Source organism: Bufo gargarizans, chromosome 5 (genome assembly GCF_014858855.1).
Source record: "Bufo gargarizans isolate SCDJY-AF-19 chromosome 5, ASM1485885v1, whole genome shotgun sequence".
NCBI lineage: Eukaryota > Metazoa > Chordata > Amphibia > Anura > Bufonidae > Bufo > Bufo gargarizans.
The window spans coordinates 89,807,223-89,824,201 of record NC_058084.1 but is presented as its reverse complement, the minus strand read 5'-3'; the positions used below and the strand labels follow the sequence as shown (position 1 = coordinate 89,824,201).

At 41.4% G+C, this 16,979-nt stretch overlaps 1 protein-coding gene across 7 annotated transcripts in view; it reads left to right on the top strand.

Annotated features, from left to right (window-relative positions):
• The window catches only part of VPS13B (vacuolar protein sorting 13 homolog B), a 988,099-nt gene that overhangs the window by 471,399 nt on the left and 499,721 nt on the right, over positions 1-16,979 (top strand). For all 7 annotated transcript variants that reach the window (XM_044295329.1, XM_044295331.1, XM_044295327.1 and 4 more), the window contains one exon: positions 15,627-15,861. In XM_044295329.1, coding sequence (XP_044151264.1) covers positions 15,627-15,861 — 235 coding nt within the window. The remainder of the gene's footprint in view (positions 1-15,626; positions 15,862-16,979) is intronic.

Below are 16,979 nucleotides of genomic sequence, written 5' to 3'. Positions count from 1 at the left end.
ACATGTCTGACTATGCAGCCACTCTGTAGCAAGCCATGATGCACTGTGTGTTCTCACACCTTTCCATCATAGCCAACATCCACTTTTTCACAGATAATTTGTGCTATGATAAATCTTCCATGGGATCAGATCAGACAGGCTAGCCTTCACTCCTCACTTTCATCAATAAACTATGGGCACCCATAACCCTATCCCAGTTTTTTGGTTGTTCTTGTAAGCACTGTATACTGGGAACACACCACTAGACGTAATGTTTGAAGATGCTCATCTATATATCATCTATCCAAAGTAGTTTGGATTCTTGTCAAGGTCAGTCAGATCCTTACAGTTGCTCATTTTCCTTCTTCCAACATCATCTTCAAGAACTGACCATTCACTTTCTGGCTAATATATTGTATCCCAGCCCTCAACAGGCGCTATTCTAACAAGATAATCAATGTCATTTACTTGGTTTTATTGTTACAGCTGAACAGTTTTTACAGTTACTGTACATGAAATCAGTATGTATATTTTGAATGGGGGCTCATGTTATGGTTAAAGTGGTTGTCTCATCTCACGGTTACTTAGGCAAAATGAGACTAAACCCGGACCACCAGCTGGCCGGGAAACAGTGCAGCCTTAGTAATAGCGGAATGAGATAACCCCCTTAATTCAAGCAGTGTTTTGGTTATTTAGGTTAGATTTATCACACCATGGTAGCTTGCCTTTGTTCAACCAAAATGTACTTTGTGTTAGTGCTAGATCTGAACTGTGACGTGTGCACCTCTCACACAATTTTTCTCAACTGTGCATAGGATCATTCATTAGTTGTGTTACTGCTTTGTGCTAATTTATGGGAAGCACCTTTTGATTTATTTTTTTGCAGCACTCAGTCTTTTGGGGTATGAGTCTATCAGCATGGCACATTTTGACTTGGCAAGATTTGCCCACTCTTCTTAGCAAAAACACTCCAAATCTGTCAGATTGCGAGGGCATCTCCTGTGCACAGCCCTCTTCAGATCACCCCACAGATTTTTAATCAGATTCAGGTCTGGGCTCTGGCTGGGCCATTCCAAAACTTTAATCTTCTTCTAGGGGAAGCCATTTCTTTGTTGATTTGGATGTACAGTCAGGTCCATAAATATTGGGACATTGACACAATTCTAACATTGTTGGCTCTATACACCACCACAGTGGATTTAAAATGAAACAAACAAGATGTGCTTTAAAGAGGACCTTTCACCGATTATTACCCTGTGAACTAAGTATACAGACATGTAGAGCGGCGCCCGGGGATCTCACTGCACTTACTATTATCCCCGGGCGTCGCTCCGTTCTCCTGCTATGCCCCCTGGTATCTCCGCTCACTAAGTTATAGTAGGCGGAGATTTCAGTCACTAAGTTATGGTAGGCGGAGTCTGCCCTTGTTCTCCTCTAGCGCTGGCCAATCGCAGCGCAGAGCTCACAGCCTGGGAGGTTATTTTCTCCTAAGCTGTGAGCTCTGCAATGCGATTGGCCAGCGCTACAGAAGAACAAGGGCAGACTCCGCCTACTATAACTTAGTGAGTGGAGATACCGGAGGGCATAGCGGGAGAACGGAGCGGCGCCCGGGGATAATAGTAAGTGCAGTGAGATCCCCGGGCGCCGCTCTACATGTCTGTATTCTTAGTTCACAGGGTAATAATCGGTGAAAGGTCCTCTTTAACTGCAGATTGTCAGCTTTAATTTGAGGGTATTTACATCCAAATCAGGTGAACGGTGTAGGAATTACAACAGTTTGCATATGTGCCTCCCACTTGTTAAGGGACCAAAAGTAATGGGACAGAATAATAATCATAAATCAAACTTTTACTTTTTAATACTTGGTTGCAAATCCATTGCAGTCAATTACAGCCTGAAGTCTGGAACGCATAGACATCACCAGATGCTGGGTGTCATCCCTGGTGATGCTCTGCCAGGCCTTCAGTTCCTGCTTGTTCTTGGGGCATTTTCCCTTCAGTTTTGTCTTCAGCAAGTGAAATGCATGCTCAATCGGATTCAGGTCAGGTGATTGACTTGGTCATTGCATAACATTCCACTTCTTGCCCTTAAAAAACTCTATAGTTGCTCTTGCAGTATGCTTTGGGTCATTGTCCATCTGCACTGTGAAGCGCCGTCCAATGAGTTCTGAAGCTTTTGGCTGAATATGAGCAGATAATATTGCCTGAAACACTTCAGAATTTATCCTGCTGCTTTTGTCAGCAGTCACATAATCAATAAAAACAAGAAAACCAGTTCCATTGGCAGCCATACATGCCCACGTCATGACACTACCACCACCATGCTTCACTGATAAGGTGGTATGCTTAGGATCATGAGCAGTTCCTTTCCTTCTCCATACTCTTCTCTTCCCATCACTCTGGTACAAGTTGATCTTGGTCTCATTTGTCCATAGGATGTTGTTGCCAGAACTGTGAAGGCTTTTTTAGATGTCGTTTGGCAAACTCTAATCTGGCCTTCCTGTTTTTGAGGCTCACCATTGGTTTACATGTTGTGGTGAACCCTCTGTATTCACTCTGGTGAAGTCTTCTCTTGATTGTTGACTTTGACACACATACACCTACCTCCTGGAGAGTGTTCTTGATCTGGCCAACTGTTGTGAAGGGTGTTTTCTTCACCAGGGATAGAATTCTTCGGTCATCCACCACAGTTGTTTTCCGTGGTCTTCCGGGTCTCTTGGTGTTGCTGAGCTTACCGGTGTGTTCCTTCTTTTTAAGAATGTTCCAAACAGCTGTTTTGGCCACGCCTAATGTTTTTGCTATCTCTCTGATGGATTTGTTTGTTTTTTCACCCTAATGATGGCTTGCTTCACTGATAGTGACAGCTCTTTGGATCTCATCTTGAGAGTTGACAGCAACATTCCAAATGCAAATAGCACACTTGAAATTAACTCTGGACCTTTTATCTGTACATTGTAATTGGGATAATGAGGGAATAACACACACCTGGCCATGGAACAGCTGAGAAGCCAATTGTCCCATTACTTTTGGTCCCTTAACAAGTGGGAGGCACATATGCAAACTGTTGTAATTCCTACACCGTTCATCTGATTTTGATGTAAATACCCTCAAATTAAAGCTGACAATCTGCAGTTAAAGCACATCTAGTTAGTTTTATTTCAAATCCATTGTGGTGGTATATATAGCCAAAAATATCAGAATTGTGTTGATGTCCCAATATTTATGGACCTGGCTGTATGCTTTGGGTCATTGTCATGCTGGAAGATAAAGTTCCTCTTCATGTTCAGCTTTCTAGCAGAAACCTGAAGGTTTTGTGCCAATATTGACTGGTATTTGGAACTGTTCATAATTCCCTCTAGCTTAACTAAGGCCCCAGTTCCAGCTGAAGAAAAACAGCCCCTTGACATGATGCTGCCATCACCATGCTTCACTGTGGGTATGGTGTTCTTTTGGTGATGTGCAGTGTTGTTTTTGCGCCAAACATATCTTTTGGAATTATGGCCAAAAAGTTCAACCTTGGTTTCATCAGACCATGACACCTTTTCCCACATGCTTTTGGAAGACTTCAGATGTGTTTTTGCAAAATGTAGCCTGGCTTGGATGTTTTTCTTCGTAAGAAAATACTTTCCTCTTGCCACTCTACCCCATAGCCCAGACATATGAAGAATACAGGAGATTGTTGTCACATGTACCATACAGCCAGTACTTGCCAGATATTCCTGCGGCTCCTTTAATGTTGCTGTAGGCCTCTTGGTAGCCTCCCAGACCAGTTTTCTTCTCGTCTTTTCATCAATTTTGGAGGGACGTCCAGTTCTTTGTAATGTCACTGTTGTGCCATATTTTCTCCACTTGATGATGACTGTCTTCACTGTGTTCCATGGTATAGCTGATGCCTTGGAAATTCTTTTGTACCCTTCTCCTGACTGATACCCTTTAACAGAGATTCCTCTGATGCTTTAGAAGCTCTCTGTGGACCATGGCTTTTGCTGTGGGATGTGACAAGAAAATTACAGGAAAGACCAACTAGAGCAGCGGAACTTTATTTGGGGTTAATCAGAGGCACTTTAAATGATGGCAGGTGTATGCTGACTCTTATTTAACATGATTTTGAATGTGATTGCTTAATTCTGAACACAGCTACATCCCCAGTTATAAGAGGGTGTGCACACTTGCACGTTGCCATCGGGTCCCCATGCGGCTGTAGGGGGGCCCGATGGCATGGAAGGCAGCGAGACGCCTAAGGAAGTCAGCGCGATGCCTTCCTGTGACGAGCCTGTATACACACAGTATTACTCATACAGCCAATGCATTCCAATACAGAAGTATTGGAATGCATTGTAAAGGATTAGACCCCCAAAAGTTCAAGTCCCAAAGTGGGACAAAAAATAAAGTGAAAAAAAAGTTAAAAAAATTAAATTTTCCCCCCAAAAAATAAGTTTCAAGTAAAAATAAACAAAAACGTCATTTTCCCCAAATAAAGTTAAAAAAAATTGGTAAAAAATAGGGGGGAAAAAAAGTATACATATTAGGTATCGCCGCGTCCGTATCGACCTTCTCTATAAACATATCACATGACCTAACCCCTCAGATGAACACCGGTAAAAAAAAAAAAAATTAACAATAAAATAAACAATTTTTTGTCACCTTACATCACAAAAAGTACAACAGCAAGCAATCAAAAAGTCGTTTGCCCACCAAAATAGTACAAATCTAACCGTCACCTCATCCCGCAAAAAATGAGCCCCTACCTGAGACAATCGCCCAAAAAATAAAAAAAACTATGGCTCAGAATATGGAGACACTAAAACATAATTTCTTTTTTGTTTTAAAAAAGCTGTTATTGTGTAAAACTTACATAAATAAAATAAAAAGTATTCATATTAGGTATCGCCGCGTCCGTATCGACCGGCTCTATAAAAATGTCACATGACCTAACCCCTCAGATGAACACCGTAAAAAATAACTGTGCTTAATAAACTATTTTTTGTCACCTTACATCACAAAAAGTGTAATAGCAAGCGATCAAAAAGTTATATGCACCCCAAAATAGTGCCGTCATCTTATCACGCAAAAATCTTACCCTAGCCAAGGTAATCGCCTAAAAACTGAAAAAATTATGGCTCTCAGACTATGGAAACACTAAAACATGATTTTTTGGGTTTAAAAAAATAAATCATTGTGGAAAACTTACATAAATAAAAAAAGTATACATATTAGGTATCGCTGCATAGACAACCTGGTCTATAAAAATATCTCATGATCTAACCTGTCACATGAATGGTGTAAATAACAAAAAATAAAAACGGTGCCAAAACAGCAATTTCTTGTTACCTTGCCTCACATAAAGTGTAATATAGAGCAACCAAAAATCATATATACCCTAAACTAGTACCAACAATACTGCCACCCTATCCCGTAGTTTCTAAAATGGGTCACTTTTTTGGAGTTTCTACTCTAGGGGTGCGTCAAGGGGGCTTCAAATTAGACATGGTGTAAAAGAAAACACTCCAGCAAAATCTGTCTTCCAAAAACCGTATGGCATTCCTTTCCTTCTGCGCCCTGCCGTGTGCCCGTACAGCGGTTTACGACCACATATGGGGTGTTTTTTGTAAACTACCGAATCAGAGCCATAAATATTAAGTTTGGTTTTGCTGTTAACCCTTGCTTTAAAACTGGAAAAAAAATATTAAAATGGAAAATCTGCCAAAAAAGTAAAATTTTGAAATTGTATCTCTATATTCCATTAATTCTTGTGGAACACCTAAAGTGTTAACAAAGTTTGTAAAATCTGTTTTGAATACCTTGAGGAGTGTAGTTTATAGAATGGGGTCATTTTTGGGTGGTTTCTATTATATAAGCCTCGCAAAGTGACTACAGACCTGAACTGGTCCCTAAAAATTGGGTTTTTTAAAAATTTCTGAAAAATTTCAAGATTTGCTTCTAAACTTTTAAGCCTTGTAACATCCCGAAAAAATAAAATATCATTCCAAAATGATCCAAACATGAAGGAGACATATGTGGAATGTAAAGTAATAACTATTTTTGGAGGTATTACTATGTATTATAGAAGTAGAGAAATTGAAACTTGGAAATTTGCAATTTTTTACAAATGTTTTGTAAATTTTGTATTTTTTTTTTATAAATAAATAGAAGAATTTTTTTTACTTCATTTTACCAGTGTCATGAAGTTCAATATGTGACGAAAAAACTATCTCAGAAAAAACTGTCTCAGCACAGAAACCTTACATTTTAACAGGGGTGTATAGACTTTTGATATCCACTGTGTGTGTATATACATATATATATATATATATATATATATAATCATCATAATATATATGTAGCAGTGTTTTAGAATCTGGTAATTCTTCCAAATACTGAACATCTTAACAAACCAGTTTTCTAGCTTAGCTCTGAATCTCATGTTGTGGAAGGAAGTGTAAGCCACAATCTTATAGGGGATCTCAACCACAATTAGAGGCCAAGAAACAGAGTTTCAATTTTGTAACCTCAAAAACATCTTGAAACCAGTGATGGGATGCATTAGTGCAGATTTTGGTGTTTTGCAAAACCATTTTGGTGTCAGAGTTCTCATTGAAGGTAATGGTAAGAATTCTTGCTTTTTTTCCCCTTTGTTTGTAGACAGTCAGTCTTGTGATTCACTTATCTCTATAGCCCTATGCTTAAAGAGAACTTGTCAGCACTCCTATTTAGTATACAGTATATATTTAGCCTATTTTAGTGTATACTTGTAGTGTATACTGGAAGGATCCGTCCCCATTGACTTACATTGTGTGTCAGGACGGATCCGTTTGGCTCAGTTTCATCAGAGCACACTAAAACGCTGCATGCAGCGTTTTGGTGTCCGTCTCCAAAGCGGAGTGGAGACTGAACTGATGCATTCTGATCGGATCCTTTTCCATTCAGAATGCATTAAGGGCAAAACTGATCCGTTTTGGAGCGCTTGTGAGAGCCCTGAACGGATCTCACAAACGGAAAGCCAAAACGCCAGTGTGAAAGTAGCCTTATATGTAAAGGTATGGGTTCTGGTTGGGTCACAGCTTGCAGCCTTAAAGGGGTTCTGCACTTTCATTTAACTGATGATCTATCCTCTGGATAGATGATCAGCTTCTGATTAGCGGGGGTCCGACACCCGGGACCCCCGCCGATCAGCTGTTTGAGAAGGCAGCGGCGCTCCAGCCCCTTTAATGCTTTTTTCAAAAATGTAGTTACTTTTCCGGAATACCCCTTTAACGCTCCTAGACTTTTATGAATAGGTTGACAACTTGGTATTACCGATTGGAAGTTTGTCCCTTGACTCTCACACTGTCCAACTTGTGCTCACAATGATGGATTGTGTAGGAACACACCCCTTTAACAGGGTGAATATTAACACCTAGTTATTAATTTATTCATACATTTCCAGATGGAATAAGAGAAGGCACAGAAGGTGCAATACAGAGCTGTTAGTCAACAATAGAGCTCTGGAGTTATTTCATGGGTAATGCAAGCATTTACTAAAGTAGTTGTTGACAGGTCCTCTTTAAAGGGGTTGTCTGGGTTCACAACTGAACCCGGACATACCACCATTTTAACCCTGGCAGCCCCCCTGACTTGAGCATTGGAGCAGTTCGAGCTCTGATGCTCTCCTTTGCCTTGCACTAAATCGCGCAGGGCAAAGGCATTTTTTGGAGATCCGGTGACGTACCGGGGCTCTCCATTTGGCTGCCAGGAAGCCCTGGTGACGTCACTGGCACTGATGGGCGGGATTTAGTGCTGCCCTAGCCAGTAAAAAGGCTAGGGAAGCGCTAAAAAGCCCGCCCATCAGAACCGGTGACTTCACTGAACACACTGCCGGGCGGATGTTTCCGCCCGGCAGTGTGTTATGATAAACAAAAGAGCCCATGCCCTGCGCGATGCTAGCCTCAGGGGGGCTGCCTGGGTGAAAATAAGGGTATGTCCGGGTTCAGCTCTGAACCCGGACAATCCCTTTAAGGGGCTTGAAAACCCACTTTTGTCCACTGATGACCTTACGAATAAACTTTCACCAATCTCTTCTTGATGAAGACCTACACTACGTGCAGAATTATTAGGCAAATGAGTATTTTGACCACATCATCCTCTTTATGCATGTTGTCTTACTCCAAGCTGTATAGGCTCGAAAGCCTACTACCAATTAAGCATATTAGGTGATGTGCATCTCTGTAATGAGAAGGGGTGTGGTCTAATGACATCAACACCCTATATCAGGTGTGCATAATTATTAGGCTACTTCCTTTCCTTTGGCAAAATGGGTCAAAAGAAGGTCTTGACAGGCTCAGAAAAGTCAAAAATAGTGAGATATCTTGCAGAGGGATGCAGCACTCTTAAAATTGCAAAGCTTCTGAAGCGTGATCATCGAACAATCAAGCGTTTCATTCAAAATAGTCAACAGGGTCGCAAGAAGCGTGTGGAAAAACCAAGGCGCAAAATAACTGCCCATGAACTGAGAAAAGTCAAGCGTGCAGCTGCCAAGATGCCACTTGCCACCAGTTTGGCCATATTTCAGAGCTGCAACATCACTGGAGTGCCCAAAAGCACAAGGTGTGCAATACTCAGAGACATGGCCAAGGTAAGAAAGGCTGAAAGACGACCACCACTGAACAAGACACACAAGCTGAAACGTCAAGACTGGGCCAAGAAATATCTCAAGACTGATTTTTCTAAGGTTTTATGGACTGATGAAATGAGAGTGAGTCTTGATGGGCCAGATGGCTGGATTGGTAAAGGGCAGAGAGCTCCAGTCCGACTCAGACGCCAGCAAGGTGGAGGTGGAGTACTGGTTTGGGCTGGTATCATCAAAGATGAGCTTGTGGGGCCTTTTTGGGTTGAGGATGGAGTCAAGCTCAACTCCCAGTCCTACTGCCAGTTTCTGGAAGACACCTTCTTCAAGTAGTGGTACAGGAAGAAGTCTGCAAGGTAAGAAAAACATGATTTTCATGCAGGACAATGCTCCATCACACGCGTCCAAGTACTCCACAACGTGGCTGGCAAGAAAGGGTATAAAAGAAGAAAATCTAATGACATGGCCTCCTTGTTCACCTGATCTGAACCCCATTGAGAACCTGTGGTCCATCATCAAATGTGAGATTTACAAGGAGGGAAAACAGTACACCTCTCTGAACAGTGTCTGGGAGGCTGTGGTTGCTGCTGCACGCAATGTTGATGGTGAACAGATCAAAACACTGACAGAATCCATGGATGGCAGGCTTTTGAGTGTCCTTGCAAAGAAAGGTGGCTTTATTGGTCACTGATTTGTTTTTGTTTTGTTTTTGAATGTCAGAAATGTATATTTGTGAATGTTGAGATGTTATATTGGTTTCACTAGTAAAAATAAATAATTGAAATGGGTATATATTTGTTTTTTGTTAAGTTGCCTAATAATTATGTACAGTAATAGTCACCTGCACACACAGATATCCCCCTAAAATAGCTAAAACTAAAAACTACTTCCAAAAATATTCAGCTTTGATATTAATGAGTTTTTTGGGTTCATTGAGAACATGGTGGTTGTTCAATAATAAAATTAATCCTCAAAAATACAACTTGCCTAATAATTCTGCACTCCCTGTATATATGGGTATATTATCTTTTAGAATCCCTTTTAAATAATGGACCACAGGACCCTGGATTTAAATTGTAATGTTTCTGTTAAGATTCAGCTTTGTCCAAGACATCGCACTCTGCCAACCAGAATCCTACTCCATACTGACAAGGGGCAAGCAACCCTAAACAGCTGTCTTTGGATGGATTTATGACTTGGCTATTTTCCCTTGTCATGTCTCAAGGATTGTCAAAAAGTCAAACATTGACTCATATGGAGCTCCATCAACTAGTGATGTGGTCCTTTTTCCCTTGGAGAGACCTCTTTGCATAATATTTTCCCATGGAGCATTGCCCTGTCTCCATACACCGCTGGCGAGCCGGTACCTCCCCTAAACTGTGTCCAAGGCATCTCTCTCCAGCCTCAATCCCTCTCCATAGTGATGAGTGTCATGCACCTCGAATTAGCTGTCTTCACATGGATATATGGCTTAGCTAATTTCCCTTGACATGTACCATCGCTTGTTAAAAAAGTCAAATATTGACTCATACGAGCCACTTCCAATAGGTGGCGCTAGCGAGATGGTTCTCTTTCTCAGGGAATTATCTCTTTGCTTAAATTTTTCCCATGGAACATTTCCTTTAAATAGTGTAGACAGCACGGCGTGAGAGAAGTAAATGTGAACGGTTTTTACGCTCAGTTCGTCCATGTGTGAACCAGTATACATCCGGGAAGGTTGCCCATGTTAACCCATGTTACTCTTTAGGCATCACATGATTTTATGTGGTTTGCATCAATCTTCCAGGCTCATAGACTTACGGTCTGAGGACATGAGCAGCGTACGGTAAGGTGTAGATTGCAGTAGCCGGGATCAGCCTGATCTACAGCTAATGAACTGCAAACAAAAGAGGATTTTGTCACCTGATGTGCCAAAGCACTCCGAAGAGCAGTCATATTTTCTTGGCCGAACGTGTGGAAAGGTAGATAGATTTTTCATTACGCGCATATGGCTGTTACTTCTGGATCTGGTTTACAGAGCAGACATGTCCGACTGTTCATGGTTAGGAACATGAAAAAAAAAACATATTAAAACATCTTTTTTATATGCAGCATTTGAGTTGATTCCAATGATCTGTTTTTTTTGTGAAACTAGGAAATAGTAATATTTTTCTTTATTCACTGGCTTTACTCCCTCCGATCCTTTGTTCTTTATACAACACATTATTTTAAGGTTTTTTTATGTGTTGTCTTTTTGCTATTTGAGCAGATAGTGTTGATCACACACTATGCTCTTTTCCTGACTTTTGTCTGCTTGGTAAAAGTATTCACAAGAGTTGGCCTATGTTTGGAGTCCATTTGTTCTTTACACATAAAAAGTATATCGAAGTATAAGTCTTAAAGTGGTTTTGTCACGAAACATATTTGACATTTTTCAAAGTAGCACCTGATCTGAGTCGGGAGCGGATTGGCTATAGATCTTACAGGGAAATTTCCCGGTGGGCCGATACACAGGGCGCCGCCTGGGTCCTCCTCTCGGTCGCCCAGTGAAAGTTTTTGGGGATGTATTATGTGCTGCTGGCAGTATTTTGTAATGGACTGTGGTATTTGGCTCTGTTGGGTTGGTATAATGTGCCACAATATGGTATCGCTGGCTCTGTCCTCTGTCAATTTGGACCCAACTACAAAACGGGGCCAATTTTAGTACTTTTTTCAGGGCCACATTAAGTTCCCAGTCCGCCCCTGATCTGAATACTGCATGAAGTGTCAAAGTGGCCCACCAGAGAACCAAAGGATCCTCCAGTGAGCCCAGCCTCTGATACAATAGTGGGTGCCAAAGGTCTAGGAGAAGAAAACTATTTGAAGCTGCCATTGGAACCAATCATTTGCTTTTAGGGTCTATTTCTTTGAATCAAAACCTGTTATACTTTATTGATGATGTATGGGTTGAGCCCCAATAATAATTTCCTCTGGTGGTCCCAAGGAACCCCAGTTCAACAATTATTGCATGTAATTAAACATTTTGTATAGCCAGTGAGCCATTCAATAAACTATCTGTATAGCGCCACCTGCTGTTTGTTCTTTTCCTTATTTTTTTGTCCGCCTCACTGAACTGTTTGAACGTGCTCAGTTGTAATCTTCAACTGCCACCAGCCATATGTTCTGTTAGAAGCTGTGGAAGTTACAGGGAGAGAAGTGCAGCAGAAAGGACACGCCCCCCCGAGCTGCTAGGCTGAAGATAATTTAGCAGGGTAAGTAAAGCAGTTAATGGTAGATCTCTGGATCCATGTGAGGTGCAGGGCAGGTTCTAGCTTTGTTAGAAATAGATTGTCATGTACTGTACAGGGAGTGCAGAATTATTAGGCAAGTTGTATTTTTGAGGATTAATTTTATTATTGAACAACAACCATGTTCTCAATGAACCCAAAAAACTCATTAATTATCAAAGCTGAATATTTTTGGAAGTAGTTTTTAGTTTGTTTTTAGTTTTAGCTATTTTAGGGGGATATCTGTGTGTGCAGGTGACTATTACTGTGCATAATTATTAGGCAACTTAACAAAAAACAAATATATACCCATTTCAATTATTTATTTTTACCAGTGAAACCAATATAACATCTCAACATTCACAAATATACATTTCTGACATTCAAAAACAAAACAAAAACAAATCAGTGACCAATATAGCCACCTTTCTTTGCAAGGACACTCAAAAGCCTGCCATCCATGGATTCTGTCAGTGTTTTGATCTGTTCACCATCAACATTGCGTGCAGCAGCAACCACAGCCTCCCAGACACTGTTCAGAGAGGTGTACTGTTTTCCCTCCTTGTAAATCTCACATTTGATGATGGACCACAGGTTCTCAATGGGGTTCAGATCAGGTGAACAAGGAGGCCATGTCATTAGATTTTCTTCTTTTATACCCTTTCTTGCCAGCCACGCTGTGGAGTACTTGGACGCGTGTGATGGAGCATTGTCCTGCATGAAAATCATGTTTTTCTTGAAGGATGCAGACTTCTTCCTGTACCACTGCTTGAAGAAGGTGTCTTCCAGAAACTGGCAGTAGGACTGGGAGTTGAGCTTGACTCCATCCTCAACCCGAAAAGGCCCCACAAGCTCATCTTTGATGATACCAGCCCAAACCAGTACTCCACCTCCACCTTGCTGGCGTCTGAGTCGGACTGGAGCTCTCTGCCCTTTACCAATCCAGCCACGGGCCCATCCATCTGGCCCATGAATCATTTCATCAGTCCATAAAACCTTAGAAAAATCAGTCTTGAGATATTTCTTGGCCCAGTCTTGACGTTTCAGCTTGTGTGTCTTGTTCAGTGGTGGTCGTCTTTCAGCCTTTCTTACCTTGGCCATGTCTCTGAGTATTGCACACCTTGTGCTTTTGGGCACTCCAGTGATGTTGCAGCTCTGAAATATGGCCAAACTGGTGGCAAGTGGCATCTTGGCAGCTGCACGCTTGACTTTTCTCAGTTCATGGGCAGTTATTTTGCGCCTTGGTTTTTCCACACGCTTCTTGCGACCCTGTTGACTATTTTGAATGAAACGCTTGATTGTTCGATGATCACGCTTCAGAAGCTTTGCAATTTTAAGAGTGCTGCATCCCTCTGCAAGATATCTCACTATTTTTTGACTTTTCTGAGCCTGTCAAGTCCTTCTTTTGACCCATTTTGCCAAAGGAAAGGAAGTTGCCTAATAATTATGCACACCTGATATAGGGTGTTGATGTCATTAGACCACACCCCTTCTCATTACAGAGATGCACATCACCTAATATGCTTAATTGGTAGTAGGCTTTCGAGCCTATACAGCTTGGAGTAAGACAACATGCATAAAGAGGATGATGTGGTCAAAATACTCATTTGCCTAATAATTCTGCACTCCCTGTATGTTGTCTGATTTTCATTTTTTACATCAATCATGGCCTAACCCATTTAAAGCCTGTGTTGGCCAGATGGATGCCCAAAAAGTTTCCTTTTTTTGTAAACTTTTTTTTCAACCTTGTCGAACAGCTTATTCTTATGCATGTCAATTGAGATATATGACTAAACAATGCCAGGCGTAGAAAGGTGGAGCGCTGTTTGTGGCAGACCAGAATGTTGTGGATGTTAGAAGTGGAAAAGCGCAGGAAAACATTTCTTTTAAATGCAAGCACTCCATAAAACTGGCATAATTGGATTTGGGAATGTGGCCAGTGTTTATAGCAAGGACGGAAAAATTTCCTCCCAAGGAATACAGTCCTTTTACATACAATGGTCATCCTAAAGGCTCATTCAGGCGACGGTATGAATGAGTCAGCACATGTCCTGCAATTTTTCTGGAACAGGTGCGGACCCGTTCATTTCTATGGGGCTTCAAAATATGCGGACAGCACACCGTGTGCTGTCTGCATCCGTAGTTCTGTTCAGCGGCCCTGCAAAAAAACAAAGGGCTTGTCCTATTCTTGTCCATAATCGTGGACAAAAATAGTCCATGTTTTGAAAATCTGCAATTTGCGTACCGCAAGACACTACGGCAGTCAGTCATTGTCATTGTGGCACTCTTTAAGTATAGCACCCCCCCCCCTTTTCCTTTTCGACAGGTTTGTCAGATAATCTAATGTGTAGAGCGATAACCTGAATGTCCCTTGACATCTTACATCAGCGTAAATGGAGAATTTGACATTGTTTTATTTCTGCATGGCTAATCCTTTGTCCCCTGGGTAGATAACTTGCTCCCAGAGGTATCTGACAGCAGATCATCTCCCTCCCCTGACCTCCCCATACACATGTACGTTTGGCCGAGTATGCATGTCATTTCAGTAGCGAGGGGTGGTAAGCCATTGTCTGGCTCCTCTGCTGGCGGTTTATCTCCATTAAGAACAAAAAGTTAGGGCATGTTGAAATTCGACATGTGTGACCTTTCTTTACCCCCACATCTGTTTTCGGGCTTGAGTCTGGAACCCGCTTAAACATTAGATGGTCGGCCAGTCCCACCGAAATCATCAGGCTCCACGGACATACATTCAATGGGTACTCTATGTGGTCCCTTCAATATGCGTGTGTGTATAGGGGGAGACAGCTGGCTATTGATAATGTGATGAACTAGAAGACTGTGCTGGAATTCATAGATGTTGGATCAGAGTGAAATAACTGCTCACGTAAACTGAGGCTGCATTAACAAAAATTATATAAAAATTTTAAATTTTTAGTTTCTCTAATTGCCAGGACACTTGAGACTAAAGGGGCTGCAGTGCTGGTTTGTACTGCTAAGATAGCATCAGGTATATAGCACCTTTGTGAAGCGTTGAGCCCAATTTCCATCTAGATTTAGATCTGTATCATCAAAGAGGCTCTCAGCTAATCATGATCCCTACTTGTTAGACAACCTCTTTCTAACATACCTACAACCAGCCCTGTACCTCACATGGATCCCTAGATATCCCCATTAATTGCCCCAATTCCTCTGCTCGATTTATTCCAAGCTAGAAACTCAGGAGGTGTGCACTTTCTCAGGGGGAAGCTGCCGTTGGAGACAGTTGAAGGTTGGAACCGAGCACACGCGTCCATCTTAGTGAGCAGGACAGAGAAATTAGAAAAATAGCAAACAGCAGGTGGCGCTATACAGATACATTTCAACGAATAACTCAGTAGCTGTACCACCTTTTTTACTAATTTATTATTTTAATTACATGCAATTACAGAAGTTTTCGCAGCCAGGTTTTTGCAGCTGGTTTAAAAAATATTGAAAAAAAAAATTTTTTTTGTGGGACAAGCCTTCAAGCTGATCACGGAAGATGTGTCCGACACTGACCGCGTTTCCAGGGCAGATCATGGTCGTGTGCATGAGTCCTAATCCAAAACAGGTTCTTTAGAGAGATATGCTCTTTTGCTGCTCTCCTCTATGACCAAGATATGAGGATTAAAAAATAATGGCTTCCATTTAGTAACTGTGTATATGACAATTTTTTATTTTTTTTTACAGGACAAGCCCTTTAATTTATCTGGAAAAAAATAAAATAAAAATCATCTTCCTTTGGTTCTAAAAATGGTCATCTTTGTTTTATTGTTTACTTAGGTGGAGATCCAGGCGTGCTGTGTTTTTTTCCCGAATGACAGTCTGCCGTCTCCAAGTACCATTGTGTCAAACGACATCCCGGGAACGGTGAGAAGTTGGTACCATGGTCAGGCTTCCATGCCGGGAACTCTCGTCATCTGCTTGCCCCATATTAAAATAATGAGCACCGGCCATAAGCATATCGAACCCATTCAAGAGATTCCCTTTGTTGTGCCAAGACCTATTGTGGAAGAAGGTAACGCTGATTTTATTTCCTATTTTTACAGTCATTATCTGTATTATCTGTATTTACTGATCTCATAAACCTCTAAGGGCTCATGTACACCACTGTATTTATTTTGCGGTCTGCAAAAACAATCGGGTGACGTCCGTGGGCCGATCCATTGTAAAGCCTCATTCACACGTCAGTGTTTCCACGGACAGCACACGTCCCCATTCATTTTGATGTGTTCATTCAGACATCATTGTTTTAGCACGGATCCATGCTCTATTTTGTCCGTGTTCACTGATCCATAATGCCCATTATAGACTATGGATCCGTGCGGGAATTTTCTCCGTCCTGAAATGGCAAAAAGACTGAACTGAAGACATCCTGATGCATCCTGAAAAGATTTCTCTCCATTCAGAATGCATTAGGATAAAACTGATCAGTTCTTTTCCGGTATTGAGCCCCTAGGACGGAACTCTATGCCGGAAAAGAATAATGATAGTGTGAAAGTACCCTTATTATCCGAGTCCTAATTGATTTTCCTAAAGAATAATAGAAGCGGAGAGAAGTGCGCGTTCGTTGTCTCTTATTATGTAATGTACATCGTGAAATATTATTGCATGGCAGGTGTTACACGTTTTCTGGACTGAATCCCGTTCTTTGCAGCGTTACATCTTGAGCATACAATAACTTGTTTCCATCCCGGGCTCTGTCTACGATTACAGGGCTGGAAGAGGCTGATGTATAACAGCATGGCACCTCCACCCACTGTATCTGGATGGTTTCCATGGGAAAGATGAGCGCTTCCAATGCTTCAGTGTTACAGACTCATTGCATTGTATATACATCTTTTAGTTCATTACCTGCCTTATCTGTGGCCTTTCGGGACACGGCCTAATTTTATCTCTATTTTGTTTTCCCTTCCCTGCGTTCTAAAAACCATCATTTTGTTTTAAGTTTTCTGTTCTCATAGCCAAATAAGGGCTTTTTTTTTCTTCGGGACAAGTATTTTTAATGGCACTGTTTATTTTACCAAAGCTTGTATTGGAAAATGGGAAAAAATGGCAGTTTAGCCAAGGTTTTTTGCATTTTGTTTTTGCAACATTTTCTGTGAGCTAAAAATTACATAACAACCTAATTCTGGA